The 15,156-nt window shown below is 34.7% G+C and overlaps 1 protein-coding gene across 13 annotated transcripts in view; it reads right to left on the bottom strand.

Annotated features, from left to right (window-relative positions):
- The window catches only part of ADAM22 (ADAM metallopeptidase domain 22), a 242,575-nt gene that overhangs the window by 20,613 nt on the left and 206,806 nt on the right, over positions 1–15,156 (bottom strand). For 8 of the 13 annotated variants that reach the window (XM_047849794.1, XM_047849785.1, XM_047849790.1 and 5 more), the window contains exons 25-28: positions 15,031–15,121; positions 10,954–10,971; positions 1,037–1,137; positions 624–690 (exon numbers count right to left, since the gene is read on the bottom strand). In XM_047849794.1, coding sequence (XP_047705750.1) covers positions 624–690; positions 1,037–1,137; positions 10,954–10,971; positions 15,031–15,121 — 277 coding nt within the window. Of the gene's footprint in view, positions 1–619; positions 691–1,036; positions 1,138–3,440; positions 3,636–10,953; positions 10,972–15,030; positions 15,122–15,156 lie in introns of those variants that run through there. The other 5 variants (XM_047849795.1, XM_047849796.1, XM_047849787.1 and 2 more) reach the window with 3 other exon arrangements.

Here is a 15,156-nt window from a genome sequence, read left to right as displayed (position 1 = left end):
AAAAAAAAATGTGTGGCTATCATTTAAAATGGACAGTGTTGCACTTAGTGACAATGATTCCGTTAAAGAGCAAGTTTTGGGTAAGTGCCCTTTTAAATGTCCTCAGAAGGAAGATTTAAAAGGGAAGTGTATTCCATTAGTCTGAGAGAATGCTTAGATTGCAGCCATGAAGCCCTCGGAGCGGTGGTTTCACACTGGGAGCAGTATCATGCTCAAGGACGGTGGGAATTTCCCCCTGATGCTTCTAGGCTGTGTGAATACTGGGAAGAGGAAGGGTGACCCCTCTGGAATGGCTGGACCCCGGGTGATGAGAAGAAAGGAATGTTATCAAAATTCCCTTCAAAAGGAACCAAGACACCACAATGGCAGGTTACTGGAGGAAAAAGCCTGCAGCGAGGGTGGGAACCCCGCTAGCAGTGAATATTGGTTTGGGCACAGTTGCGGAGATGCCTATGTAAAAGAGAAAAGCCATGGTTAATTTTAAAACGGCAAAAAGGAATTAAAAAGACAAAACCAAGACCAGAGGCATGGTTTACAGTTCTTTGATGATCTTGTTAATTAACTTTTCACACTAATTGCATAGGACCTTGGAATGCCTTTTTCCATTAGAGGTGTAGACTTACTCAGTTGAATTAGACCGAGGTCTAAATCTTTTGCCTCTGATTTTCTTTCTGTTGCCTCCCAGGTTACCTGAAAAAGATGGTTTATGGCTAGATTCGCATATAAATGAACAACTGCCATATGTTTAATCACACAGTATTTCAAGTGGTAATATTCCCAGCCAGTCCCACCCAGAACACAGGGCTGTATAGCACAAGCCTTCTGAGTTTGTCCAGAGCCCTGGTACTAGTGAATCCCATCATTTCTCAACCAAGAAAAAGAGACATGGACTTTCATAATAAATGCCCTCATCTCTGTTGGGAGAAGAGCTAAAGAGCTTACAGGAAAGAACAAATCTTTACAACCAAGAACCACAAAATGTAAAATTTGGGTTCTGCAAACAGACACACTAGCTGTTCAAAATGCCGCCCTCTACCTTGCCAAGAGTTACTTCGAGGTCGTCCATTTTCACAGATGTCTGAAATGTGTTTTGTGTCTGGGATCCTTTCACTCCAAGAATGAGAAAGCCCATTAGACCTGAAATTGAAAATGTATATATACTGTTCAAAAATACAATCAAGTGAATGCTTTAAAATCAGTAAGCAAAATCTCTAAGCACTACTGTGCGTTAAATAAATCAAGAAAGAAAAAAATCTGAAATGAAAGAATGAAGAGAACATGAAAGTCTTCATGAAGAAGGCAGAATTACACAACATTCAATGTAAGAAAAGTCAAATACAATGGAACCCCATTACAATAGTTTATAGTTGAAAAGTATCAGCACACAGTGCAAGCCAATCACATTGCCAGCAACCACATATAGCAAATTCACTACATATTTCAGCTATATAACTGGAGCAGAAGAGTTATAATGGGGTCCCACTATAGATGTTTCTTAACTGTAAAGCAATGGTTTTCATTCAAATATTATGAGAACATGGACTTCCAAGAGATTTCACTAAGATCTGTTCAACTGAACCTAGTCAACCTTTACCAAAGTAACATTCAGGTTTTTTTAAACAATAAAACTATTTTCTGAGAATTGGCATTTTCCCCACAAATACGGCCACCTCAAAATGTAGTGTTGTTAGTTAACTGTCCAATAACTGAACTAAATCACAAGTTTATGCTGGAAGTATCTCTCACAAAGCCCATGTACCATGATGCCCTTGTGCTATCTGTGTCCTGCCATCTTAAATAAACTGTCTACAGAAGCAAAATTCATACACCTACCACATAAGAAAAGTATTTTGACAAACTATATATACTTAGGAAGAGTTACATAATTTGATACCATTTTTAAATGCTTAAAAGTCATAACCCATTTTTCTAAAATCTGGGAATTATTCAAGTCAATATTTTAAGTTCTTCTTGAGATATATTAGAAAATAGCACTATGCTTAAAATATTTTCCATACGTCATTCCAGTTAATCACTAATAAACGTCTATTTTAAAAGGAATCTTCTACAGATGAATGAAAATAAATGGAACTCAGCACAATTATTACATATTTATTCCCCAAATTAGGATTTTTGCAATGTAAATTTGCTAATTATAGAATGAATCTTATTTTTTACAGAAGGACAACAGAAATTCCACTGGAATACATTGATTTCTCTGCTTATTTACCATCTTATTTAATTTAAAATTAAATATGTGACCAAGAAAATATTTATATACAGGCAGAATTTAGATCTTATTCTCTTAGCCAAAAAAATTCCCAATATGTTAAAAAAAAAAAATTGGGGGCATCTTATAGATTTGTACTCCTTGTGCAAAAACTAGCATTTTTACTTTTGCTCTAAGCTATGTTATCTGAGTAAAAACAATCCTTCATGCTTAAGATAGTTCTACATAAAGAAGAGTTCCCAGATTTACTGATTCTTTCTTTTCTCCTTTGTGATTGTTTACTGAGTGAAATCCATTGCAGAATTTTTACAGATGATTCACTTATTTAGAATTCCAGAAGAGATCACATTTCTTCTAAACAAACTAGAAATTTCCACTTCAGTCTACAAAGTAAGTACTGTGCCCAAAGTAATGTACTGGGCTATCAAAATTTTTTTTTCTATATATTACACCAACAATATTAAAGAAACTTTTCCACAGGAGTATTTTAGCTTTCTTGAATGTGAATGGAGGTCTAATTTCCTAAAACATTCCAACTATTTATTTCTTCTACCAGTTTATTTTATTAAGCAATTATAAAGCATGCAGAATTTTAACTGGTCTTATACATCTTAAGATCCTGGATAAAGAATATAAGATTGAAGTTTAAAACATATAAATAATATATTAACCCCATTTGTCCTATTATAAAACTCAGGCAAATATATTTAAATATACTTAAATTAATTTGGCAACCAAGCTCTAAATTAGAAAGTCTAGAAATAATCATTCCAGGAATAAAAGACAAAATCATAATATTCAAATATACAATTCACAGAAAAGCGATCTTTTTTTTTTTTCACAGCAAGCTTAGCTTTGGTATATTTAAAATTTTTAAATATTCAACGCAGCACTTATATTACCAACTTAACAACTGCTTTACGGAAGCATGACAGTAACCTTTTTCTTTGACTACCAAACATGACATAAAGCTCACCATTTAAAATATTATCACATACTATGAATAGTTTCTCAAGCCATATAAGAGCAAGATTGAAAAACCCTATGATTTCTATATAGATTTAGGATTGCTGTTCGTTTAGTTCAGTTTTGTTTTGATTTCTGGCCTGATTTGAGTGGTTCTGAGCATATGGCATTTTGAAGCACAGTAATCAAAGAACAAAGGATACTATTTGTTAACATTCAAGAAAGAAGGAAGAAGTAATCAAACCTGCTGCAAAATAATGAAATGTTCTGACTAATGGAATAATGTGTGATGGAACAGGCAGAAATCTGAAAATGCGACAGAAAAGCAGACCTCTTCTTAGAACTAGATGCTGAGTTTGTGCTGATTCCGGGAGGAATGTCGCTATAAAAAGAGTCACCATCTCCAGGCTTTTTTACATAATCTCCCTGGGGTAACTGTCTAAGGCATAATAAACATTTCAGAGTCAGAAAACAAGACACACACATGAACACAGACATATACAAATATTATTTTAGGAAAAAAAGAGGTAGGGGTAATGATCTACATGAACCAAACCTATAACAACACATAAGATTATTAATAAATGTGACAAGTTTAAGTAAGTCATTCTAACTGCCAAGGTCAGAAATGCAATCGCTTAAGTCTTTACAGTCTGGATGAATAAAGCCTTGCTTCAGGGTAAAACTATGGAAAGATGAGGTTTTTCATTGTAACTTTATTATACTTCAAGATGTTAACTGCGGTTTTGTCTGAAAATAAATAAACAAATAAATAAACAAACAAACAAATAAATAAATAAATAAATAAATGGTGCTGAAGGAGACATGTCGGGACAGACAGTCCCTGCCCCTCATAAGGCATAGTTTTGTTTTTCTTTTGTTTACTGTCATGAATAAACTATTTATGATTTCTAAATGTGATATAATGTAACCTTAACTGGTCTTCAAATAACAGATTAATTTCTAAGCCATGTCTATAATTTAATCCAAGTAAATTCTTATTAATCTGTTCAATTTGGAGTTTCACTGTTCATTTAAGAGGAATATGAAGAAACTGAAAGAGATTCAAACATCAATCAACAATGTAATTCTATAACTGCACAGGAGAATATGTGAAGGAAGATGATTTAGCAAGAGGAAGAAGGGGTTGAAAACAATTCTTGTTGAGACTATAGGAAGATATTTATAGGGAGTTGGTGGGTGACCTCAGTTCTCTGTCTCCACCATAGAAGGATTACAACAAAGGAAGATCTACTTACTCTGTACTATTACTGACCCCACTTGCTCTGATTTTGAATTAACTACGATTAAAACAGATTTTTATTACTTTTCCTAAGGGAGGAGGGTAGAAAACTATAGAACGGACCACTCAATCTCAATAACCAATCATCGGCCAGTGCATGGACCGCAAACAGCCATGTGCATCCAAAACTTGATTCAGTTCCATTCAGAATCATTGTGGGAGGTGCCACAAACTGGTGCTGGATTGAGAATTTTAAAAAGAATATACTTAAAAAGGTATCCAACGAAGGCCACAGTTGCTAACTGCTTTTCCTACTTGGTCTTTCCTTAGTTACCATGCTTACCTTGGTTACTTGCTGATGCTAAATTCTATTTTATTTTTTTTCTATTTAAAAAAAATTTTTTTTAATGTTTATTTATTTTTGACAGAGAGACAGAGCATGAGCGGGGGAGGGGCAGAGAGAGAGGGAGACACAGAATCTGAAGCAGGTTCCAGGCTCTCAGCTGTCAGCACAGAGCCCAACGCAGGGCTCGAACTCACAGACCGCAAGATCATGCCCTGAGCTGAAGTCGGATGCTCAACCGACTGAGCCACCCGCACAGGCACCCCTAAATTCTATTTTTAAAAAATGCTACTTTCAGATATTTGCCTTGCTTGTACTAATTACCATTCTGTTTAAAATGTTTACAATACTGGATCATTCGCTCTTCGGAATGACTGAATACTTCTCTCATATTTTTTCAATCCTATATACTCACACACATCCATAAATTAAATTTTCAACCCATACAAAGCACATATAATAATTTATGTGATCCTCCCCTTCAAAGAATGTCAAATTTCTCATTAAATTTGTATGTAAGACTAATTTTACCTATAACTCTGTGACACATATTCCTTCAAAATATTTTTAACCCCTTACGTGACTTCAGCTCATAATTATAACCTTTTTTCTTTTTCCCAGTATATTACGACACATTAATTTTTTATAAGAAATAAGACAATTTCCCCATATTCATAGTGTTAATAAGACAGGGGTGGCTGGGTGGCTCAGCCAGTTAAGCATCCAACTTTGGCTCAGGTCATGATCTTATGTTGGGCTTTGTGCTGACAACTCAGAGCCTGGAACCTCCTTGTGCGTTCAAGCTTTGCATCAAGACCTGTGTTGACAGCTCAAAGCCTGGAGCCTGCTTTGGATTCTGTGTCTCCCTCTCTCTGCCCTTCCCCTACTCATGTGCACTCTCTCTCTCTCCCAAAAATAAACATTAAAAAATTATAAAAATATAGTAATACAGGACAAATGATATATATATTCTTATTCAAGAGATCTTTAATCTCTGGAATCACATTTTGTGACTTGCCTCCTATGAGTAAAATATTCTATCAATGCTCAAAAAAAATGATCTCAATAAAAGCAGAGCTCTGTATGTCGTCTCAGGGAGGAAACTTTCCTTTTGGATATTAATATTATAAAAGAATGCCAAGGAACATCCATCAATATCACATTTCCAATAATAATCCTTACGGTTAAATCCTTTTCATCATTATTACCTTTAATGATCATCTGTATAAGTTGATGAGATGTAACTCACTACAAATTAAAAAAAAGACAAGTTCCAAATCCACTTGAATTTTCCCATTAATCTATCCCCTAAATTACCTTCTCTTTACATGGTTCTAGCATTTGTGCATTTACCCAGGGCTCACTTAGCTGATCATGCAGGGTTAAATGGACTGTCTCTCATGATGGATGGGCTTAGATTTGTTGTTGGTTTGTTGTTGTTGTTGTTTTAACTCTGCACATTTTACCACTGCTTCAACATAATTCCTCTGCAGTGCATGGTCATCTATCACACAACGCACAAAACTCCTAAATGCCAAATATATCATAAACTGTGGGTTTCAGTCAAGGGGCTGGAAGGAAGTTCAAGTACAATGAACTTCTGGGGCATGGCCTTGTTTTTATAGTGATGGGCAGATGAGATTCTTACCTACCTCTATTAGGAAGACTCCAAAATATAGACGCTACTCTGCATTCTCCTTACAATTCCATAAGGAATGCATGTAACTTTCTTCACATATTAAATGAATGAAAATGTTAATTATAAATGAAGAATTTTGTTAAATCTCTTAAGAATAATATTTAACATTCTTCACTGTCCAGAAATTTATCCTTCATCAATATCCATTATAGATTATAACAAACTGATTTCTTCTTGCTTAAACTTTAGTGAAGATAGAGAGTATCAGGTCCCCATGATCAATGAAATAATATTTCATCATTTGTTACATAAGATCATAAGTGACCAGCTAAATGATTCTTTAAAAATTTTTAACTGAATTTATTTTTCTAGTCTTTGTGACTTTCTTCTTAAATTTTGCTCCTTTCATGGAATTTTGAATCAAGAAGTGATTACTACATTAGGTGGCCTGACCAGTGCCAAGTTTTGTAATGGGAACATTATCTCATGTTTCCCACATTACATGCAAATATTGTAGACATGCGCATGAATTTTTATAAATAATGCCCAAAAGAAAAGTTTATTTAACTAAATTCTTTTTCCTCAAGAAGGAGCCCTCTTATGAGGGAAACCTGGTATTTCTTTAAAGGGTCCATTGAACCATAATATTTAATTTAATAATCCTTACACAGACTCAAAATGAGAATACAATGAGAAAAAATAAGTCTTAACCTTCATGCTGAAGGAGGCATTTCTCCAATGTTTTGTTGGTACCTGGGTTGTCTGATATTGGAATTGTTACTTTACTGTTTTAAGAAATATTGTGTAATGTGTACCAAGTCACATTGACAGATGCATGAATGTTACCGAAATAATAATAATAATAGTAATAATAATAATGTAAAAACAAATTAAGATAGGTTTGAAAAAAATGAGGGAGGGTGGTTCACAAGCAGAAAATAAACTGGTTAAAAAGGATGAGAGAGAAAAGAAGTGGGGAAAGGGGTTTCTGCTTAAGGAATAGATCAGGAAGATATGATCTAGTTATTTATTCTATTTCATATTAATTATAATGATGTGTGTTCATTTCAGACAAAGGAAGAAAATATTTCAGCTCACTATGGATGTCTCATAAATCCAAGTTCAGATTAATGTTTTCTTATTCTATTGTTCTTTGCAAACCTATCTGAAAACTAAAGCTCAAACTTGTAATTCTTGTTACAAAGTATACAGATGCTGGGGCACCTAGCTGGCTCAGTTAGTGAAGCTTGAGACTCTTGATCTCAGGGTTATGAGTTCGAGCCCCCTGCTGGGTGTAGAGATTGCTTAAAAATAAAACCTAAAAAAAAAAAAAAGTATACAGCGGCTAAATCCTAAAGCAATTATGCTAAAAATGTAAGTGATAGCATCAACTGAAAATATTATGGAAGTCTTCTTCCCTGAAGATTTTAAAGAAAAAGATCAATAGCCATCTATCCAACCACATGATGTATAAGAACTCTCGGTGGCTCCTAGGTTACATGGTTCTACCCTTCACAAGGTAACATTAGCAGATTTAAAGTAATATCATTCATGTATTGGGTTCTGCCTCTACTGTGTCCCAGAATAGGGTTCTATTTTTTATTAAGCAGTTTGTAAACAAAAAGAAAACAATGGGTTTGCTTCACATCTTTTTGCCAGACCTGCTATTAAACCTATCATGCCAAGTTATCAAGCTCCTTCACAGAAGTACTTGCCTGACCTCTCCAAAAATTTGAAAGTTATGCCCAATGGCATTTCTGAGCCATTATATCATTAGTAAGAATCTGATAACTAGCTACATATTTAATATGGTCTTGCATTTAGTGTCAAAGCAAACCTTTATGTTCGCGAATACCTATACCAGGTCAACCAGTATGTGTGGGTCTCATTCATATCCATGAATGCTGCCTTTCTCTTTGAGAATAACCACATCCGCCTCCTTTATTTGAAGATCAGAAAAACACAAAGCCTTCAGAGACCACATACTACTAATAACTTCCCTTGTGATAATGCTTTATAGATTACAAAGAACTTTATCTGGTTTTCAAGTTGTGGAAAGTTTAAGTGATTTCCCAAGACCACATCCTAGCAAGTGGATTTCTGATTTTTTGCCAATTGGTCCACTCACCATGGAACCTCAGAGGAAAACCTACCTTAAAGGCAAGGATGACTCAAAATTCTTATTCCTATTTCCTGGCATCTTTTAGAACTGGACACATCTTTATTTGAATCCCTGACAATATTTTTATGAGACTATAAATTTCTTAATGCATGCTTTGCTCCATTCACCTTACCACCTGCTCTGTAACCATTGACAAATATTCTCAAAAAGGAAAGTCCTTCAGAAGATATTTATACATTTACAACTTGCTGATCTAAAGTCCGCTGTTTGCTACTTCTCCACTTTGAGGATTATTATACAAGGCCTAAGATTCATTAGCAATGGACAGGGCAAAAATAAATAAATAAAGTTTGTGATGAAACATATCAAAATACATAAAATAAATATCTGTCATCAAAGATGTGACAGCTCTCAAAATAATGAACTAGCTTCCAAAAAAGTAACCAGATCGACAAAATGATGACTCAGTAATACCAGGAGGCATGAAATTTTATCAGACACATTAACGAAAATTCTTAATGTAAAAATGTTAACTGTGCCTAAGCATATATTGAGATAGAATAAGAAACTGGTACACAGTTTTGCCTATGAATAATTTTTTGTACCGTGGGCAATCCCTAATTCTGGATAATACTCTTGGTGAGAATGTGTCTTAGAGCACTGGTTTAGGTTTGCTTATGTTACACAGTAGCGACATTTTACTTTCTATCTTATAGAGCTAGCTATATTAAATTACTTTAGAGTCTTAGCTACTATGGAAATGGGGCTGGGTCATCAATATTTGATCTTATTAGTCTAATTTTATTTTTCATTAGAGAAATCCACCAAACTTAGATTTCAATGTGACTGATCAAATTCTACCCAATAGAAAGTTTAAATGATTCCAGCTCTTCTCCTGTAGTTCCAGACACTAGAATTTTAAACATATCAAAAAGAAATCTAGTTTTTAAAACTTAATTAATTGTGTTTAGGTTTACCTTTTACATTAATGATGAGTTAGTTACCCAGAGCAAGGTGAATATTTTCTATTATCTATGCTAACTGACCAAGATCTGCCTTGTGAGCACATTTATAGAGACTATACTAATGGCTAAAGTCTTCTAGGAATTTTAAATTATAACATGGAAGGAAACCGAATGAAAAAATGAAATCTGGTTGGGGAGTGAAAAGGTGTTATCACGTTTATTACTTCTTATTTCCAATCTGCCTCTGACATTTAATGGAACAGTGGGGAGAGTTATGTAGGAACCTGCATAGATATCTTGAGCACAAAACTAGTACTATGTGATGTGCAAGACCTGGTCTGGCTCATCTATTTCCAGGATATTTAAATGTTTTTATTGGGGCGCCTGGGTGGCTCAGTAAGTTAAGCGTCCAACTTCAGCTTAGGTCACTATCTCGTGGTCAGGGGATTTGAGCCTCGCTTCCAGCTCTGTGCTGACAGCTCAGAGCCTGGAGCCTTCTTCGGATTCTGTGTCTCCCTCTGTCTCTGCCCCTCCCCTGCTTGCGCTCTGTCTCTCTCTCTCTCTCTCAAAAATAAATAAACATTAAACATTTTTATAAATAAATAAATAATTTTTTGAATCAACAGCTAAGAACATTAATAATTTTTTAAATGTGAAAAGTGAAGGAGATATCTCAATATGGACTAATTTAGATTTAGAAAAAAATAGGCATTTTTATAAAACTACATGAATGCTTTGTATCTCTTCTTATTCTGTTAGCTAAACACAGATTTTAAGGTTATGATGAATAGGGGTACCTGACTTTATGGGCTTTTATATTTATAAAAAAAGTATACTAGACAATCTGAGATTCTAATAATGCAAATCATTTCTTTACCTAGGCAATTACCTAATCAGTACAAAAATATTTTCTTAGGCAGAGATAATCAGGCCCATTAAGTACTAGGACATTCTCCTGAACCCAACACTGTGCCCACAGAAATGTTATCATTTATGAATGGAAGTTACTAATATAACAACAGTAACAAATAACAAATAAATTCCTTTATAAAGTACTAGGCAATAAACTTGTTTAAAAGATGAAGAAAAGCCAATTAATTAATGTAAACACAAGTGGTTCCTTAACATAGAGGAAGTTTGTTTTAGATGGAAAAAAAATTCAATTCCACATATATTACTATAAAGGTAATACAAGTAACTGCTATTACTGTAGTATTGTTGGATGAAAGAACCATTAAAATTAAACAATAGGTCTATTTTAAAGTAATACATTCCTCAGCACCATTGTTAAAATTATCATTTCAAGGTCATGAAAAACAAGATTGCTTTATCATTTCAACACAAAAACAAAGTCAACCTGATTTATAACTGCATGTATAAATTCCAAGGATGCTAACAGGATTTAAGCTTTTCAGTTATATGTTCAGGTTATTCTCATCACATACCTCTGTTCTCGATAATTTCTTTTCATGGACAAGAAGAAAAGGGGGGAAAAAAAGAATTAGTTACCTATGGAAGTACATTCAGAGAGAGCACTAAACATAAAAGCTCTAACACTCATCGAAAGATCTCTACAAAGGATTTTGAATTGCAGAACTAAAATGAGTAATACAGTCTCTCTCTTTACACACACACACACACACACTCCTCACTTCATCTTTAGAAATGATACCAATGGATTAGTGACAATATTTTCAAATAACTATTTTTAAAAGCATAAATAAGCTTCAGTTATTAGAAAAATAACTGTCTTCTCAATATCAATTGTACCATATTTAACATTTAGTAATGCTCTAAAGTCAATCTTACTCAACTTACTTATATAAACTAACTGTGCTTCCATAGAAATAAAAATCATAATTCATTCCTTTTGGAATCTATACCTGCAAACTAAAGCTCTTCCTAAGAATTTCAAATAGGAGAACATAACTGGACCCTAGAACATTTTATGTCATCATGTATGTAAAATATTAGAGTGAGTTAATTCACAGCTGTTATGGACCTTCTAATTTACCACTACTTACTGAAACTGTACACTGGAAATACTTTGTTCAAAGTTTAGTCTCTGTTTTTCACTAAAACAAAATTACATGAGTTTTAAAACACATGATCTTAAAAATGTGTCCTAGATGGTATAGTAGTTAAGACACCAGAACTCAAAAGAGTTAATTTTTAACTTTCTATCATGACCTAATTAAGTTTTAGTATTTTGAAGACAAGTTAGAAAGGCCAAGCAACTGATAGTGGGCTCCTTCCTCCTAGATCAAGCATGTTTCCATATTGCTTTCATTTGTAGCACCTTCCTCTGCCTATCTAGTCCAATACATATATTGGCTTTTTTTTTTAATTTTTAATGTTTACTTATTTTTTGGAAGCAGAGAGAGACAGAGCATGAGTGGGAGAGGAACAGAGAGAGAGGGAGACACAGAATCCAAAGCAGGCTCCAGATTCTGAGCTGTCAGCACAGAGACCAATGCTGGGCTCGAACTCATGAACCGTGAGATCATGACCTGAACTAAAGTCAGATGCTTAGCTGACTGAGCCACCTAGGCACCCCAAGTATCTTGGTTTAATGATGAGCTCATGAGAGTAAAAGTTTCAATTTGTTACTTATAATTTTTCATTCTTCAAACCACTGGATAGTGGGGGAGAGAATAAGCTCCAGAATTTTTCTATTCAGTATGTTTTAATTTTATTGCCTCAGTGTGATTACGTGAGTGGTCTATCAGTTCCAAGTGAGTATTGCTCATTGCCTATTCCTGCCATTCCTTCACTCCAAGGCTTGGAGAAGGGGTAGAAAGTTTAATTGGAAGGATTAATGAGGAAATGAATTCTTACATCCTACATCCATCTTTGAGTTTCAAATAGAATATGAAATTCATGAATTTAATTCCTGTATTAAAACTTAGACATTCTCTTTCTATTCTTAAACATATTCTGAATAAGTTTAGTAGCATTAAAACTTCCGTCATTTATGTTCAAACTATTTATGAAGAGGATACAGTTATATGAATAAGATTGGTATTTTTCCTTAGTGAATATGCAAAGTACAAATATTCAGAAATGGAAAAAAACAGTGAAATCTCAAAAGAATTTCATAAAAATAAGAAATGATATAAAGAAATAAGTATTTTAATTCTAATTATTAAAGCAAAGGTTATTTCATTAGCAATAGGAGAAGTTTAGGTTTCATATTTTCTGAAAAGTAATTTTTTTTCCAAGATTGCAAAAACATGAAATGCCAATTTGCATCAGTAGGTGGCAGAAAATTGCACACAATAGAACTAATAATTTTGCTTTCCCCTTTTCACATGACCAATGAAACCCCTGAGCTACTTCAAGAATGCAAAGCTTCTGATGACAATTGCCACATAGGTCTTAAATCAGGGAAGTTGAGGAAACAGTGTTACTCCAAGAAGGGGCTGATTCACCTGAGGTGTGAGGCAAGATCAAACAACAAATACACAGAAAAGCCTTCCTTTCAAACAAGGGATTTTACAACTTCTAATGTTATGCTGAAATCAGCTTATGCAAATGTAAGTATGCGATATACCTGATGGCCTGCACATCAAAAAGGCCCATAGGTAGTGAGCATGTATGAGCCGGTACAGAGCTAGGTTCTCATTTAATCAAGGCAAAGCATTCCTACTGTGCTGTGCCCTCCTTCACTGGTCTAGGCTGTATTTACTATGCTGTACTGAACTATATACTATGCTGTCTGGGTTGCTTGTTAATATAGCCTTCCACAAATGCCTTCTATATTTTAATGCCTTTAGCATATGAACTTTACCGTGGCAGTAAGTTAAATGTTTTCCATCAAAGAAACTTTCAGAGTTTTGACCTCGGAAAGGGCAACAGCCATGTACGCTTTTAAAGAAATTTCCTTTAACTCAACTGGTTTAAGACTATGTCAGGTAATAATAATAGTAATAGCACATAATTATATAGTGCCTAGCCTACTGAAAGGCTTGGGGTAATTTGGAAGCCTAAACTATTCTAATACCCAAGTCTTTCAGTGAACTAAGTTTGGTCTATGAGGGCGAAAAGGTGCTAAAATGCGGTAATGGCCAGAATGCCTAGAAAAAATTGCAGGCCCTTCAAAAGGGAGAAGTCCCGTTGGCCCGGGGTGCTGAGACATCATCATCAGAGATCAGTAGAACTATGATTTTAAGTTGAAATATTAAACATAACTTAAGGTTCACCATATTTAAGTGTCAATTTGTTAAATTTAAATAAGTTACTTGAGGGGCGCCTGGGTGGCGCAGTCGGTTAAGCGTCCGACTTCAGCCAGGTCGCGATCTCGCGGTCCGTGAGTTTGAGCCCCGCGTCAGGCTCTGGGCTGATGGCTCAGAGCCTGGAGCCTGTTTCCGATCTGTGTCTCCCTCTCTCTCTGCCCCTCCCCCATTCATGCTCTGTCTCTCTCTGTCCCAAAAATAAATAAACGTTGAAAAAAAAAAATTAAAAAAAATAAATAAGTTACTTGAATACTAAGGAAATTTTTTACATCATAAGATGCACTTTAAAAGAAAGTTGAACATATTAAATATACAAACAAGTTTGGAATTTTTGAAGTCATTTACTCAGCTAAATGTTCAAGGAGATGCAGTATTCAAAAGTTATATAATTTATAACTTTTTAAAAATTATATATAAGAACTAAAAACTTGTAAATTGAACTTGGAAGCTTAAGCATTAGGTTGTAGGGGCACCCGGGTGGCTCAGTAGGTTAAGCATCTGACTTCAGCTCAGGTCATGATCTCACGATTCGTGGGTTCAAACCCCATGTTGGGCTCTACGCTGACAGTGTGGAGACTGAAGCCTGCTTCAGATTCTGTGTCTCCCTCTCTCTATGCCCCTCCCCACTCATACTCTGTCTCTCTCAACAATAAACATTAAAAAAGGAATTAGATTGTAAAAGTTGTAACTTAAAGCTGAATTTTAATTTGAACAAATAAAATAATCTCTGAACAGTATTTTCTTCACACACAAAAACCCAATATTAACAAATAATAGTATCTCCTTCATACTGCCTATGAAGATAAAGAGGTTTTGTCCTTAGCAGAATGCAAGGCCATACCAAGTACGCAGCCAACTGATGTGCTGCTGCTGTTCTTGTCAATATTGATGTTATCACTGGGGTGGTTAGTAAAGCACTATGCTCCCTACATAACTATCTTGCCTAGATTTTTGGATATGGGTTTAAGTCAAGAGAACCTGTGTCACTAAAGAGCCAATCCACACAGCCTTAGTTTAAGACACGATTTAGATTGATTTCACTTCACACCATGGTTTTTAAAACAATATTCTTTACTTTGAGAATAGAAGGCAGTTATTTCAAAATCTATTTTCAAGAATAATAAATCATGATTACCTCTAATCATGCCAAGAATAATCACTGATTGCATGTTCAGCCAGAATGATTTTCACTGAAAATGCTACAAAACTTTCTAGACGTTTAATTCACTTAAACAAAATGTTTTAAAGTATATTTTGATAGTAACAATACTGAGACATTTCACTTACTTATAACCCCATGCAGTTATTCCTAATATGAGGGCCAGCACCAAGATAGTGCCAGCGATTATGCCTATTATGATATTGGTACCAGCAACACCTACAGGGAAAAAAGAAAACAATGAAGATCAAGTG

Source organism: Prionailurus viverrinus, chromosome A2 (genome assembly GCF_022837055.1).
Source record: "Prionailurus viverrinus isolate Anna chromosome A2, UM_Priviv_1.0, whole genome shotgun sequence".
NCBI classification, from domain to species: Eukaryota; Metazoa; Chordata; class Mammalia; order Carnivora; family Felidae; genus Prionailurus; species Prionailurus viverrinus.
This window is presented reverse-complemented; position numbering and strand designations above follow the sequence as displayed.